This window comes from Myotis nattereri, assembly GCF_964212035.1.
Source record: "Myotis nattereri genome assembly, chromosome: 10".
NCBI classification, from domain to species: Eukaryota; Metazoa; Chordata; class Mammalia; order Chiroptera; family Vespertilionidae; genus Myotis; species Myotis nattereri.
This window is the reverse complement of record NC_138085.1, coordinates 30,558,210-30,571,056: the sequence shown is the minus strand read 5'-3', so window position 1 is coordinate 30,571,056 and position 12,847 is coordinate 30,558,210. Positions and strand designations below refer to the sequence as shown.

Genomic DNA, 12,847 nt, shown 5'->3' with positions numbered 1-12,847 from the left:
AGAGTTAGAAACATCGATGAGAGAGAAACATCGATCAGCTGCCTCCTGCACACCTCCTACCTGGGGATGTGACCACAACCAAGGTACATGCCCTTGACAGGAATTGAACCTGGGACTTTTCAGTCCGCAGGCCGATGCTCTATCCACTGAGTCAACCAGTCAGGGCTATGAATTCATTTAAATGAACTTCCCCTCTCTTTGGTACTTGGCTCCTTAAGTCCCGGCTGATTTGATTGTTTCTAATGCCTTCAAATCAGCTCGGTGCCGTTGTTGGGTATTTTTAAGTGTGCTTGGTGGAAAGGGCAGTCTGACCTCCACACTTTATTAGAATGGAAAGCAAAGTCTATGTAGGTTTATTGTAAAGATGCTCTCACTATTATGAGCCTCTTTCCACACATATTTCCATACTGTCAGAGCATTACCTTAAGTGAGTGCACCAGAGTTTTTTAAAACACAATTCCTTGTTTGGAGACATTGAAATTGTTTTCACTGTGATGAAGACAAATCTATAGGTTTCCTTGTGTAACTGGTTATTTCTTAGTATAAAATCCTAGAGGTGCATAGGTGAGTCAAAGGTTCACACTTCTAAAGGCTTTTCCTTCGGAAATGTTACCCAATGGCATGCACAGAAGCTTACTTTTTCTCTGCACAGAGGCCAATGCTGGGTGTTACTACGGTATTTGACACTACATTTGCCAATCTGATAGATGAAAAATAGTATCTCTGTGCTATTTCAATTTGCATTTCTTGGAGGTTGGTAGGTGTGATAAATGGATAATGGCTCACTCCAAAGATATGTCCCTGTACTAATCCCCAGAACCTGTGAATGCTACCTTATAAATGTCAACCGATGGTTGTTGGTGCCAATTCAATGCCAACAGGAGTCCCAGTTTTGGGTGTGGTGAAGAAGGAAACTTTCATACAAACAGCGCAGTGGTGATACAGCACAGCTGTGAGAGCAGCAAGGCTGTAGGACAGCTCAGTGGTGTTAGAGTTCAATTATGAAGCAGCACAGTTGTGAAACAGCCTGTCTGTGAAGTGGCCCTGGGGTGAGGTGGCCCTGGGGCAAGACTATTCTGCAACTAGACAGCTCTGCACTAGTCCACCTGCTGGTGTCAGCCCCGGGTCAGCGCCAGGTCAGCACCAGCTGGGAAAGCCAGCCTTAGGTGCAAAGGGAAAGTGTGCACCCCAAGCCAGAGCGGAGCAGACTTATAGAGACAGAAGCCCCTGCCCCTGGTCCCTGATTGGCCCGTCCTCATGCAAATGAGGATTCCAACCGGTCAGTTTGATGGGTCCAAAAGGTACTGTCCTGATTGGTCAGGATGGAGCTGCTATGATTGGTTGATGAACATGGGGTGGGGGTGGGGGGGCTTTAACTGTGCAGCTCCGATTGGACAGGGAAAGTCTCAGTCATATTGGTTGAAACAGAATTCCAGGAACTCCTTTATAAGGGCTGGCTCTGATGGCAGAAACACGCTGCAGGCAGGTGGTTCAGTGCAGGAGGCAGGCAGCTGAGGGCCGGCTTCTCCTTGAAGTGGGGTTGGCCTGGGAGCCCCTGTGTAGAAATGGCTGTTAGGCTCTGTTTTTAACATCTGAGTCCAGTTAGCCACCAGGAACCCTTCCAGTAAATATCTTCTTTCTCAGGGTCCACATAAGGAAAGGGGGTCGGTGCAGATGTGAGTAAGTTAAGGCTGTTGATGGAGAGATTACCCAAGATTCTCTGGGTGGGTCCTAAATGACAACGCAAGTGTTCTTGCTTCTATGAGGAAGCAGAGAGAGATTTGTCAGACAAAGGAAAAGGCGATGTGACCACCGAGACAGAAATTGGAGCGATGAGATCTCCAGGAATGTTGGCAGCCACCAGAAGCTGGAAGAGACAAGGAATATATTCTCCCTAGAGCCTCAGAAGGGAATATGGCCCTGCCAACACCTCGATTTTGATTTAGTGAAACTCATTTCGGACTTCCGGCCTCCACAACAGTAAGGGAAAGCATTTCTGGTGTTTTAAGCCACCAAGTGTACAGTGATTTGTTAGAGCAACGATGGGGAGCTAATACAATAGGCTTTTCATATGTTTATGGGAGACATGAAAAGCCTTTTGACTTTTAAAAACTTATAAAAATGAAATATCACACAGTAATATGAACGGTATAATCCTATTTATGTGAAAGTGAATCTGAATATTGTATGTGTGCTTATACAGGTAGATAACTGCTTGGGAAAATGGAAGGATGCACATCGAACTAGTATCAGGAAGGTGTTTAACTGGAGGGAGACGTGTGAAGGGGGGAAAGAGGAAAGTTTACTCACTATATTGTTTGAAAAAGTTTTATCGGACTGTATTCATGTGCTATGTAGAAAACTAGAGAAGGCATATCTGCTTGCTGTAAAATATGCAGGAAGTAGAAAACAAAACGTCCTCTCTCCTCTCATCTAGCCCCTTTCCCAGAAATATAATAATTTGGTGTGCACCTTCTCAGACTTCTTCTATGCAGAAACAGACATATATAATTTTTAAAAAGTATTTGTTGATTTTAGGGAGAGAGAGAGAGACCAATTTGTTGTTCTATTTATTTGTGCATTCATTGGTTGCTTCTCGTATGTGTCCTGATAGGGTGTCGACCCCACAACCTAGGTATATTGAAATGGACTGAACTAACCGGCCAGGGTGATTAAAAAAAAAAGAAAAGAAAAGAAAGAGTGATATATATATATATATATATATATATATATATATATATATATATATATAATGAGCCGAAACCGGTTTGGCTCAGTGGATAGAGCGTCGGCCTGCGGACTGAAGGGTCCCGGGTTCGATTCCCGTCAGGGGCATGTGCCTGGGTTTCGGGCACATCCCCAGTGGGAGATGTGCAGGAGGCAGCTGGTCGATGTTTCTCTCTCATCGATGTTTCTGGCTTTCTATCTCTCTCCCTTCCTCTCTGTGAAAAATCAATAAAATATATTAAAAAAAAAATGAGAGAGTGACTGCCTTTCCTTAAAGGGTGTCTCTCCAAAACCATTCCAGGATGTCTGTGTGCAGGGGCCTCATTCTGTTGATCTGGTCATAAAGACTCAGAACTCATTTTACAGACCTCCCTGCACTTTCTCGTATCTGTGCCCTTGTCCATATGTGGGTGGATCGCTCTAGAAAACTCCTCTGCCAGTTGTTTTAAATGGTTTTAGGTTATTTCCCTACTGCCTTCCAGTCTGCTTTTAAAGTGTATGCTCCCACCTGTAGTTCCCCACTGTGGATGACTCAAGATCCACTTTTTCACACTTTCCCAAACTGGTTGGAGAGGGATGTTATCTTCATGTGATTGGGACAGGCACTTAAGTATGAGGCTGGTTGGGTTTTTTCATTTACTCATTGGCTACCGAGGCCGATTTGTGAATGGCTTCAGAGGTCACTGGCAGAGGATTTTCCTTTCAACGAACCAAATCCGAATCCTTTCCGCACCCAAGACCATGAGTTATTTGGTTAGGAACCGAGTACGGAACCAGGAAGGTGAAAGGGGTCTTGGGGATTTCAGGTGACTCGGGACACCTGGACAAGGTAAAAAGCCTGGACGAGGGCGGGGAGCATGTTGAAGCCCCGCAGAAAAGAGGAGCGGACGGCTGCCCAGCAGACGCCGGGGGCCATACATTTTCCTCGTCCTCTGCTCGGTGCAGCCGGCGAGGGCGCCAGGCCGGGTGGTATCCCGCGCTCGGGAGAACTCCCGGCAGCGAGAGTCGCCGGCAGGTCTGTGTGTCCGGAGCTTTCCCGCAGGGGGCAGTGCCGCCCGCGCGCGCCGCTGCGGCGGGAGGGGGCGCGGCATCCGTGCGGAGTTCGGGGGGTTATTTGGAAAGAAAGTTAGGGGCTGCCTGGGGCTGGGGGCGGGACTCCAGCGGCTCGCGGGCGGGCGGGCCGCTGGGGGTGCGAGGTGGGGCGCCGGGGCGAGTCGGGGGGTGAGGGCGGGGCGCGCGGCGGGGAGGCGCAGCCCCCGGAAGGTGTGAGCGGCTGGAGTGCGAGTGTGAATGCGAGTGAGTGTGTGCGCGCCGGAGCTGGCGGGGTTCCGCGCGGCGCGGGTGTCAGCTTGCAGCCGGGCTCCTCCCTCCGGCCCCCCTGCCCAGCCCGGCGGGCCCTCCTTCCTGCCCCGCTCGCCCCTCCCTGGCGGGCCAGGCGCTGGGACGCCCCGGCGGAGCAGGCGGTGGCGGCGAGTTGGGGAGCCCTGGGCTCGGCGCTGCCGGAGGGGCCCGAGCCGAGCCGCCCCCGCTCGGCCCGGCCGCGCTGGCCCCGCTTCCCGCCGGGCCACGCCCTGTCAAACTTTGTTGCTGCGGCCGCGGCGGCGGCGAGCGGAGCGGCCGGGCGAGCGGGAGGGAGGGGCGCCGAGCCGGGCCGGGCCGGGCGCGGGCGGCGCGGGGCGCGGAGAGCGGTGGCCCCGGCCCGCGGCCCCACCATGCCCCAGCTCGGCGGCGGCGGCTCGGGCGCCGGGGCGGCCGGTGGAGGGGACGATCTCGGGGCGAACGACGAGCTGATCCCCTTCCAGGACGAAGGGGGCGAGGAGCAGGAGCCGAGCAGCGACAGCGCCTCGGCGCAGCGGGACCTGGACGAAGTCAAGTCGTCCCTGGTCAACGAGTCGGAGAACCAGAGCAGCAGCTCGGACTCGGAGGTAAGGAGGCTCCGGCGGCCGACCCTGCGGACCCCGGCTCGGCGCCCGCTCACCCGCCCTCGCCTTTGTGTCTCCTCTGCAGGCGGAGAGGCGCCCGCAGCCCTCTCGGGACGCCTTCCAGAAGCCGCGGGACTATTTCGCCGAAGGTACGTGCTGGTCCGGGCAGCCCCCATTCCCGGGCCCCGCGGTGCTCTGAGCCTCCGTTGGGGCCGCCCCGGTTCCCCGCGTCCCCGCTCTCCGCCCCGTCCTGGGGCGCGCGCTCGGGCGCTCGGGTCCCGGGTCCCCCGTCCAGGGGCCCCTGCCGCGGCGCTCGGCCTCACCCCGCCTTGGTCTTGCCCGCAGTGAGAAGGCCTCAGGACGGCGCGTTCTTTAAGGGTCCCCCGTACCCTGGGTACCCGTTCCTGATGATCCCGGACCTGAGCAGCCCGTATCTTCCCAACGGACCCCTGTCTCCCGGAGGAGCACGCACGGTGAGCGCCTGTCCGGCCGCGCCGGGCGGGGGGGAGGCCCGGCCGGCGGGATGCGCCCCCGGGCTCGGCAGCGGGTGGGGGATGGGGCCGTCCCGGAGGATCCGGGGCCGAACTCTGCGGAGTTGAACGACTCTGTGGCGGCGGCGCGTTAGGCTGCGCTAGCCAGTGCCTGGATGAAAGTAAAAACCCTTCCAATCCCCTCCTTTTTTGGGGGGGAAAGCTTTGGGGTCCACTTCTGGGGTCTCCTTTGGCTTCCCAAGTTCTTTGCTCCCACGAAGGAAAACTTGGATTTTTGCCGGCTGCGGGCGGGTGGGTCTCGTTTTCCTTCCTGGAAGTGGGTCAGCTTTCCTTGGCAGTTGTGCAGGGGGCCCGGGAGCTGGGTTGGCGACGTTGCCTCCCCCCGACCCCCCCACCCCGACCTCAGTGCCACAGGCCGCTGCGAGTTGGTTCCTAAGAAACCCAGTGTCGTGGCGGGCTATTCACACACCCCGCTTCCCACCCCCGGCCCTCGCGCGGGGGCCTCCGCTTCTCCGTGGAGCTCGGGGTTTGAAACTCGCCGAGATTTCGAGGGCAACCCGCGCGGCATTCTTCAAGTGGAGGAACTTGGCTTTTCCCTCCTTTGTTGCCGACTTTTCTCATTTAAAGCGAGCGCTGCGACACTTTAAACCTGTTAATGGGCGCGCATTGTGTGCTGCGCGCTGGCATTTAGAGCCGTGATTAAGCAAATTGACCCGGCCCCAGACGACGTGCAAATGAGGGCGGATTCCATTCCCCCCTACCCGCCCCTCGCTGGCTCTCCACTCCCGCCCCCCTGAGTCGCGAGGGGCGCAGCTCGGGGCTGGCCAGGCTTTGTGTCCCAGTAGCCGCCACCCCAAGCAGGGGTCCTCTGCCCAGGGGCGAGGTCCGATGGCAGATTTGGGTGAGCGCCTGTCTACTACGTGCCAGGCTCAAGCGTGCTGTCGTCCCCTGGGCGCCGCGCGCACGGTGGTGGTTCTCTGCTTTCCATTTGGTTCTTGGTTCAGGAGGTATTGGCGCCTTAGGAGCAGGGCCGGACAAACGCACTTTATATTCGCGCAGCCCTTAAATAATAATTACAATTCCAGGGCCACCTGAGAAGCGCTCGGTGCTAAATACATGGACGACCCCTGGCTGTCAGGGTCGGTGGGGAGCGGAGGCCTCGCTGTGGGTTCAATGGTGCGCGCTGCTGGCCAGTGAGATGTGGGGGTGGAGGTCGGGGCTCTGCCCTCCCCGGTCACGCAGGGAAGATCTGCGGCTTTGGCCCTTGTTTCCGAGCATCCCAGGAAGTTCTGACTATAAACTGGATGTTACAGTGTACGTTCACATTAGAGGGAAAAAGGTGTGAGTAAAAGTTGAGCGGTACAAGCGGTGGCCGCTCTGTGTAGGTTTTCACCGATTCCCTGCCATGTCCGCAGATGGAGCCCCGTTCTGAAAGTTTTGGTAGGGTGCCCGTAACTTTGTGTGTTCGAGAGGGTTATGCTGCCAAAGTCTCAGTTTCCCATTTCCCATTAGATGCCTGGAAAGCGGCGTCTGGAGGCATTAGCTAAGATGGGGAGCACTGATCCGGGGCCTGGTGCAGACACGTCCCCAATATGACCAGTTATTTCCCTCCAGCGGCTGGCTATTCCTTCCCCCTGCCCATTTCTTATTCGGGCATTTGGATTCTTCCTCTCTGAATGGTGACTCTGACCACTGCCCCCCAGGGAAGAGAGCCAGTGGGACACATCTTCTGTTGGTCTCGGCTCTCTCCTTCCTTCCTCCTTTCTCCCATCTTACATGTTCTTTTGCCTGAACACTTCCAAGGCGGGTTCTTGGTGATGCTGAGGACTCCTGATTACTGAATCCAGGCCTGTGTGGGATTTTTCAGAGCCCTCCTTGGGGAAGTCGACCTTTCCCCCCTGCATGCCTCTGACTGCAGGCTTATCCTCACCCCTGCAGCTGTTCCCTGCCCTGGCCCACGTCGTCGCTAACCCTCTGTTCAAGCCTTCGAGGACACCCACCCTCTCTCTCGACCCTTCACAAGGGACTTAGTGTGTCCTGGCCCGTTCTCATACCTACATTTTGTCTCCCTGGTGACTCGCTGCAGAAATTCAGTTTCCCCATTGTTTCTGTGGTCTTTAAGAGCCTATCACTGTGTGAGGCCTGCCTGATTCCAAAGTTAACTGATGTGTGGGGACATTTCCTGCAGTTCAGTCAGCTCAGTAGAACCTGTTCTTTGACCCTATCTATCCTTGGGCATCATGGACTGTTACAGTGGTTCTCAACCTTGGCTGCACATTAGAATCACCTGGGAATCTTTATAAGATCCTAATTTCTGGGCCTCATCCTCCGGAAATTCTGTTTCTTTGTTACCACCCCATAATAAAGAAACAGAATTTCCAGAGGATGAGGCCCAGAAATCAGGATTTTAAAAAGATTCCCAGGTGATTCTAATGTGCAGCCAAGGTTGAGAATCACTGGACTGTTAGGACAGCAAGTAAGGAAACCCTTGAGCCCTTGTCTGGACTTTAAGGTTGAGATGATGCTTTCCTCTGGGTGATTATATTAATGTAACTAATGTGATTCTCACTGTAGGCGAACTATAGGCCCTCTGTTGAGGTCCCATCCTCTTAAAATGGATGTAGATATGAGGTGGAGGAATGGGGGGAAGGAGGTGGCTGCAGAGGGGAGGGGAGTGTCTGGAATATATAATCTGGTCTCTTTCAGTGTCTAGGTTTGTTTCCTCTCTAAATTTCACAGCCTTAGGCTTTGTTGCGCTGAGGCCTGTCAGTGGTATAAAACTGGGCGACTTCAGTTCTCTGTTGCGCTCACACTTTCTGGAAATACCAAGCCTGAGGCAAAAGTAGGGATTAGCTGGAGTGCTTCAGGGTGTTAATTGACCCTAGGAATAGCAAGCAGCAGGGCTGCAACACCCTCAGCACTGGCATGATTCCTGCTGGGATGGCTGGGGCCGGCCAGTCCTGCTGTGGGGCCATCTCCTCCCCAGGCCTTACCTTTGCCCTCCACTCTGGGTTGGCTGGGAGGCTGGGAAGTGGCCTCTTCCTGAGGCTCTTTAGAGAAGAGGTCCCCTTAACCTGGGGTGTGTGCCAAGCCTCCGAGCCATGATTCATTCCCATCTGGAGCCCTGGGGACCCTGTGGCCTGGGAAGGAAGGAATAACTGCCACAAACCATCTTTCACTTCTTCAGACAGTCACCCCAAAATGATACATTCATTCCTGAAAAGGCTTCACAAGTTTGCTAAACCACCTCAGCGCTGTTGACTAGAATGTTGTTAGGAAAATGTAGGTCAACACAAAAGAAAGTGGATGTCAAAAATAGTTTGACTAATAAAAATAGTTTGCCTAATAAGAGCCAAAAGGGAAATGTTGACTGGTTCAGGGAGCTAGCTGCAGAAGGATGGAGAATGGTTTGGCTGTGACCACAATGGGAGCGTTAATGACATTTTGGAAAAGAACTCCGCTGCTAGGTAGATTGCTGAGGAAATCTGTACGGTTTTTTTTTTGTCCCGTTTATAAATTTAAGAGCTTTTCTCACACAGCTCAGCACCACATTCCTCACACCTTTTCAGACCGTCTCAACGCAAGTTTCTGTATGGAATGGTTTTATTCTCCAAACCTGTGCTTCTTTTTAAGTCTTTCCGACTCTCCCACTGTTTCCCGTGGGCAGTGTTGCCGATATCCTGGGTGCTCCTGATTTCTTTTTGACACAAAATAGAGAAGTTGTCTGTTTTTAGGAGTTGTATGTAAAAGCTAAGTAAGACCTTTCTTATGGAAGATAGGATAAACATGCTGCTCTTGGTAAAAGTTCCTTTAAGCCATTTCATCTAAATATAACTTCTGTTCCATTTTTTTCTAAATATAACTGAGGGTTTAATGAGGGCTTTCCACATGGAGCAAGCTTTTTCGAGGGCCCTGCCTGCGTGGTTGAAGTTGTGGCACTTGGATTGCTGGGGTGACAAACCCTGGAGAGGGACTCACACTTTGTCAGTCTTCTCTTTGGATGGGTGCATCTGGCAGGGAAGATCTGCTTGCTCTGTTACAATTTTAGAAAGTTATAGGTTGGTCTCATTCTTCATTGATCTCACTTCTATGGATTCTGGAGGAGAAAGTAGGCTAGCATACACACACACACACGCACACACACACACACACACACACGTGCACACACAAAATCTAACCTTTAATAGAGTATTCCAGCCTTTAGAGTGATGTGCAAAATTAACAAAAAAAAGGTGACATAAAAAAGAATTTAAATACTTAACGCACTGGAATTATTTAAATTCTTTTTTATGCCACAGATATTTTTGTTACCTTTGCATTATAGATCGGGAAATCTATAATGCAAAGAACCTACTTATATTCCAATTTAGAGCCAACTTTTACTTGCTAAACTGGGGAACTTTAGATTGGCATCTTTAAGAGTAAGTCTAAGTTCTCTACTTCATCTGATGTTTATTGAATGGACCCATCATGGGCAATGGCTAAGGGAGATGGGATGAATTAGGTCTAACTTTGCTCTATAGGATTTAAAAAAAACGTGTTAGGGAGAAGTAATGTTAGCCTGGCCGGAGTGGCTCAGTTGGTTGAGCATCATCCTGAACACCAAAAGGTTGCCGGTTTGATTCCCGGTCATGGCACATGATGGGTTATGGATTTGATCCCCAATTGAGGAGCATATGGAAAGGCAACTATGCTCTCTCTCTCTGAATTTCCTTGGGTGAGGATTAAAAAAAAAAAAGGTAATGTTAGCACAAACTACTATAATAGGAAGTCTATGTTAGGAGCCCATAAAGTCCAGAGAAGAATTTTGAGAGTAGAAAGATTGTTTTGGGTCAGCAAGATCAAGGAAGGCAGGTGGAGGAAGTTGTTGTTATTGTTTTTTTTTTATTTTTAGAGAGAGAAGGAAGGAGAGGGAGAGAGAGAGAAACATCTATGTGAGAGCGAAACATGGATCAGCTGCCTCCTGCATGACCCCTACCAGGATTGAGCCTGCTATCCAGGTATGTGCTCTGACCCGGAATTGAACCAGCAACCTTTCAATGCACAGGATGACGCCCAACCAGCTGAGCCACACTGGCCAGGATGAGGAAGTTGTTTTACACTGGTGCCCGAAAACTCGGTCATTCTTTTTTTTTAAAAAAATTTTATTGTTGAAAGTATTACATAGATCCTCCTTTTCTCCCCACTAACCTCTTCCAGCCCACTTCTGTCCCCCTCAGTCATTCTGTAATTCATAGCAATTCTTGTTGATTGTGTAGCCTCTAAAACTAATCTATATATATAAAAGGCGAATATGCAAAGTGTCGCCTCGGGAGTTCGACCAGGAAACTGGGATTGCTCGCTATGATGTGCCCTGACCACCAGGGAGCCATGCGGAACATGGCGGGTGACCAGCAGCAGTGGTGGGGCGCTGATGGAGCCAGGGAAGGAGGAGGCGGGGAGGTGGGGAACCTGATCGGCCCTGATTGCTGGCCAGGCCTAGGGACCCTACCTGTGCACAACTTTCATGCACTGAGCCTCCAGTATAAAATAATATTGAATATCAACTGTAATAGAAAATTATTAAAAATATATTTAAAAAGTAATTCTTGTTGATGATAAATGTAAATAGTACAGAGGTGTTTAGAGTGGACAGTGGAAGTCCTCCTTCCCCCTCATCTTGAGGTTGAAGCCAGCACAGGGAGAGCAGAGGCGTGGAGGAAGGGAAAAGTTCAGGGCTGTTCGGGGTAATGCAAGTTATTCTGTTTACCTGGAAGGGTAAGGGGCCTGACCTTGAATGTCAGTGGAGGAATTTGGTCTTATTCAGGAGGCAGCAGAGAACCATTGAAAGTGATGCTGGGAAGTGATGTGACTCCTGCATGTGCTTAGAGAGGTAATCGTGATCGGAGGGAGAGGACCTGGGAGGAGCCAGAACAGTAAGAAGACTCACAGGAGTCCAAGGGGGAGAGGAAAAGGGCTTAAGAGTATCCAAGTGGAAAGGATGGGAGAGGCTGGGATGGTCGGTTGAATTTGTGCAGGAAGAGATGGCACTATAGGCAGGAAGTGGCTGATGTCCCAGCGAACTCCTGGGGTCTGAGCCTGGGTGAATGACCTCCTGCAGGTGGGGCCCTGGCCCGCCATCTGCCTACTCATGCTGGGCTGACTCTTGACTACTTTGGCAGTATCCGAGCCCACGTGGTCTGCAAGAGGCTCTCCCTTGGAGAAACTGCTAGGTTTCGTCAGAGACACATTGGGTTTGAGGGGATATTGAGGGAATAGTTAACCGCAGCAACTGGCTGATTCCATGGAGCAAGAGGGCGGGGGGGATGCTCAGATAGAGGAAGAAGTCACTGAAGGAGGATGGAAAGGAGCACTTGCCAAGGAGGGAGGAGAGCTTAGGGACTGTGGCCACATGGGAGCTGCAGGGAAAGGAAAGGGGAGGGGACAAGAAGATGGAGGAGTCGAGAGGGGCTCTGGGAATTCTCTAATTAGGAAGTCAGTGGTGCCCACAGAGAGAAGTGTTCCAGGCAAGTGCAGTGATAATGATAGGGAGGCAGTGTCACTAGCTAGGGCTTCCCCGTCGGGTGCCAGGGTGCTGTGCATTGGACTAGTCCCAGGTGTGGACCATCCCTCACTTCTCAGCCAGACCCGCGCCCTCCCACCCCCAGCTGACTCCCGCAGTGGCGAGCAGCCTGCTCTCTCTAACCCTGTGTACCTTACACATTTCATTTTCTGCCCTACCATAACCTGGAGGATGTTGGAAAATCAGACTCCAGATAACCATTTAAGAAGAATGGGTGTGGCATGAAGGGAGGGGCGGGGGAGCCACGGGCTTTGGAAAGTATATTTAGGATGCTGGAGTGGGAGCTTGTTTGCAGGGGCCGTAGGGTAGCGTGAATGGAGGAGAAGATAGGAAAAAGAAGAGGTGAGACTGAGAACTTAGGGAAGAAGGTAAAGTCGTCTTCCTTCACTGATGGAGGATGCTTAAGAGTAGATGTTCTGATTTTGCAGACTAGCCCAAGAGCTGAAGCTGAGGATGTAGCAAAAGGCAGAGGTGGAGTTCGCAGAAATTGAGGGGGGAGTGCTTTGGATGGCTAGATGGTTTTGAGAGTCTCAGTAAAACCAAGGGCAAGCTGGCTGGGGTGGGGGTCTTGGAATTTTGTTTGCAGCAAGTAGGGAGACTAAAGGCCCTTTCTCTACCCCTGTTATAAATCTGAAAATGTTGGGAACCTCTGAGCTACGTGTTAAATAATGGAACACTTGTGCACTGGTTGAAAGATATGACATACTGGGGGAAATTTTCCTCTTTTTATTGTCTGGAGCCGACTGATTTTGAAGGGGGATGGAGATGGGAAACAAAATACAACTCATTTGCAATCAGGGGCGGATACTGCAGTGTGGTCAGTAATTGGGGATGGGGAAGGAAGGACCGACGGCTTAAAAGCATGTAGAAGACTGCCCCAAATGGACTAATGCAATTTTGGAGGAGGTTTTTATATTATCTTCTCTTAAGCTGGCCTGGATTTAGTGAAATAAAGGCAGTTTCCAAAACCTTGGCCCTCGGAAATGAAGGGAGCACAGGGGAGCGAGGGGACGGGCCTTTTCCCCTGTCTTGTGGCTGCTCAGCGAACCCTCGGGGCCACTGCACAGCTTCTCCCTGGGACTCCCAGGGGTTAGAGGTGCTCTGACTTACCTCAGTTGACTTTAAGTTTCTAAAATAAATTTCAG

The 12,847-nt window shown here is 51.8% G+C and overlaps 1 protein-coding gene across 1 annotated transcript in view; it reads left to right on the top strand.

Annotated features, from left to right (window-relative positions):
* Positions 1–4,406: 4,406 nt before the first annotated feature.
* Positions 4,407–12,847, top strand: part of TCF7L1 (transcription factor 7 like 1) — a 157,447-nt gene continuing 149,006 nt past the window's right edge. Inside the window, exons 1-3 of the mRNA XM_081101145.1 lie at positions 4,407–4,652; positions 4,735–4,798; positions 4,995–5,122. Coding sequence (XP_080957271.1) covers positions 4,440–4,652; positions 4,735–4,798; positions 4,995–5,122 — 405 coding nt within the window. The 5' untranslated portion in view covers positions 4,407–4,439. The remainder of the gene's footprint in view (positions 4,653–4,734; positions 4,799–4,994; positions 5,123–12,847) is intronic.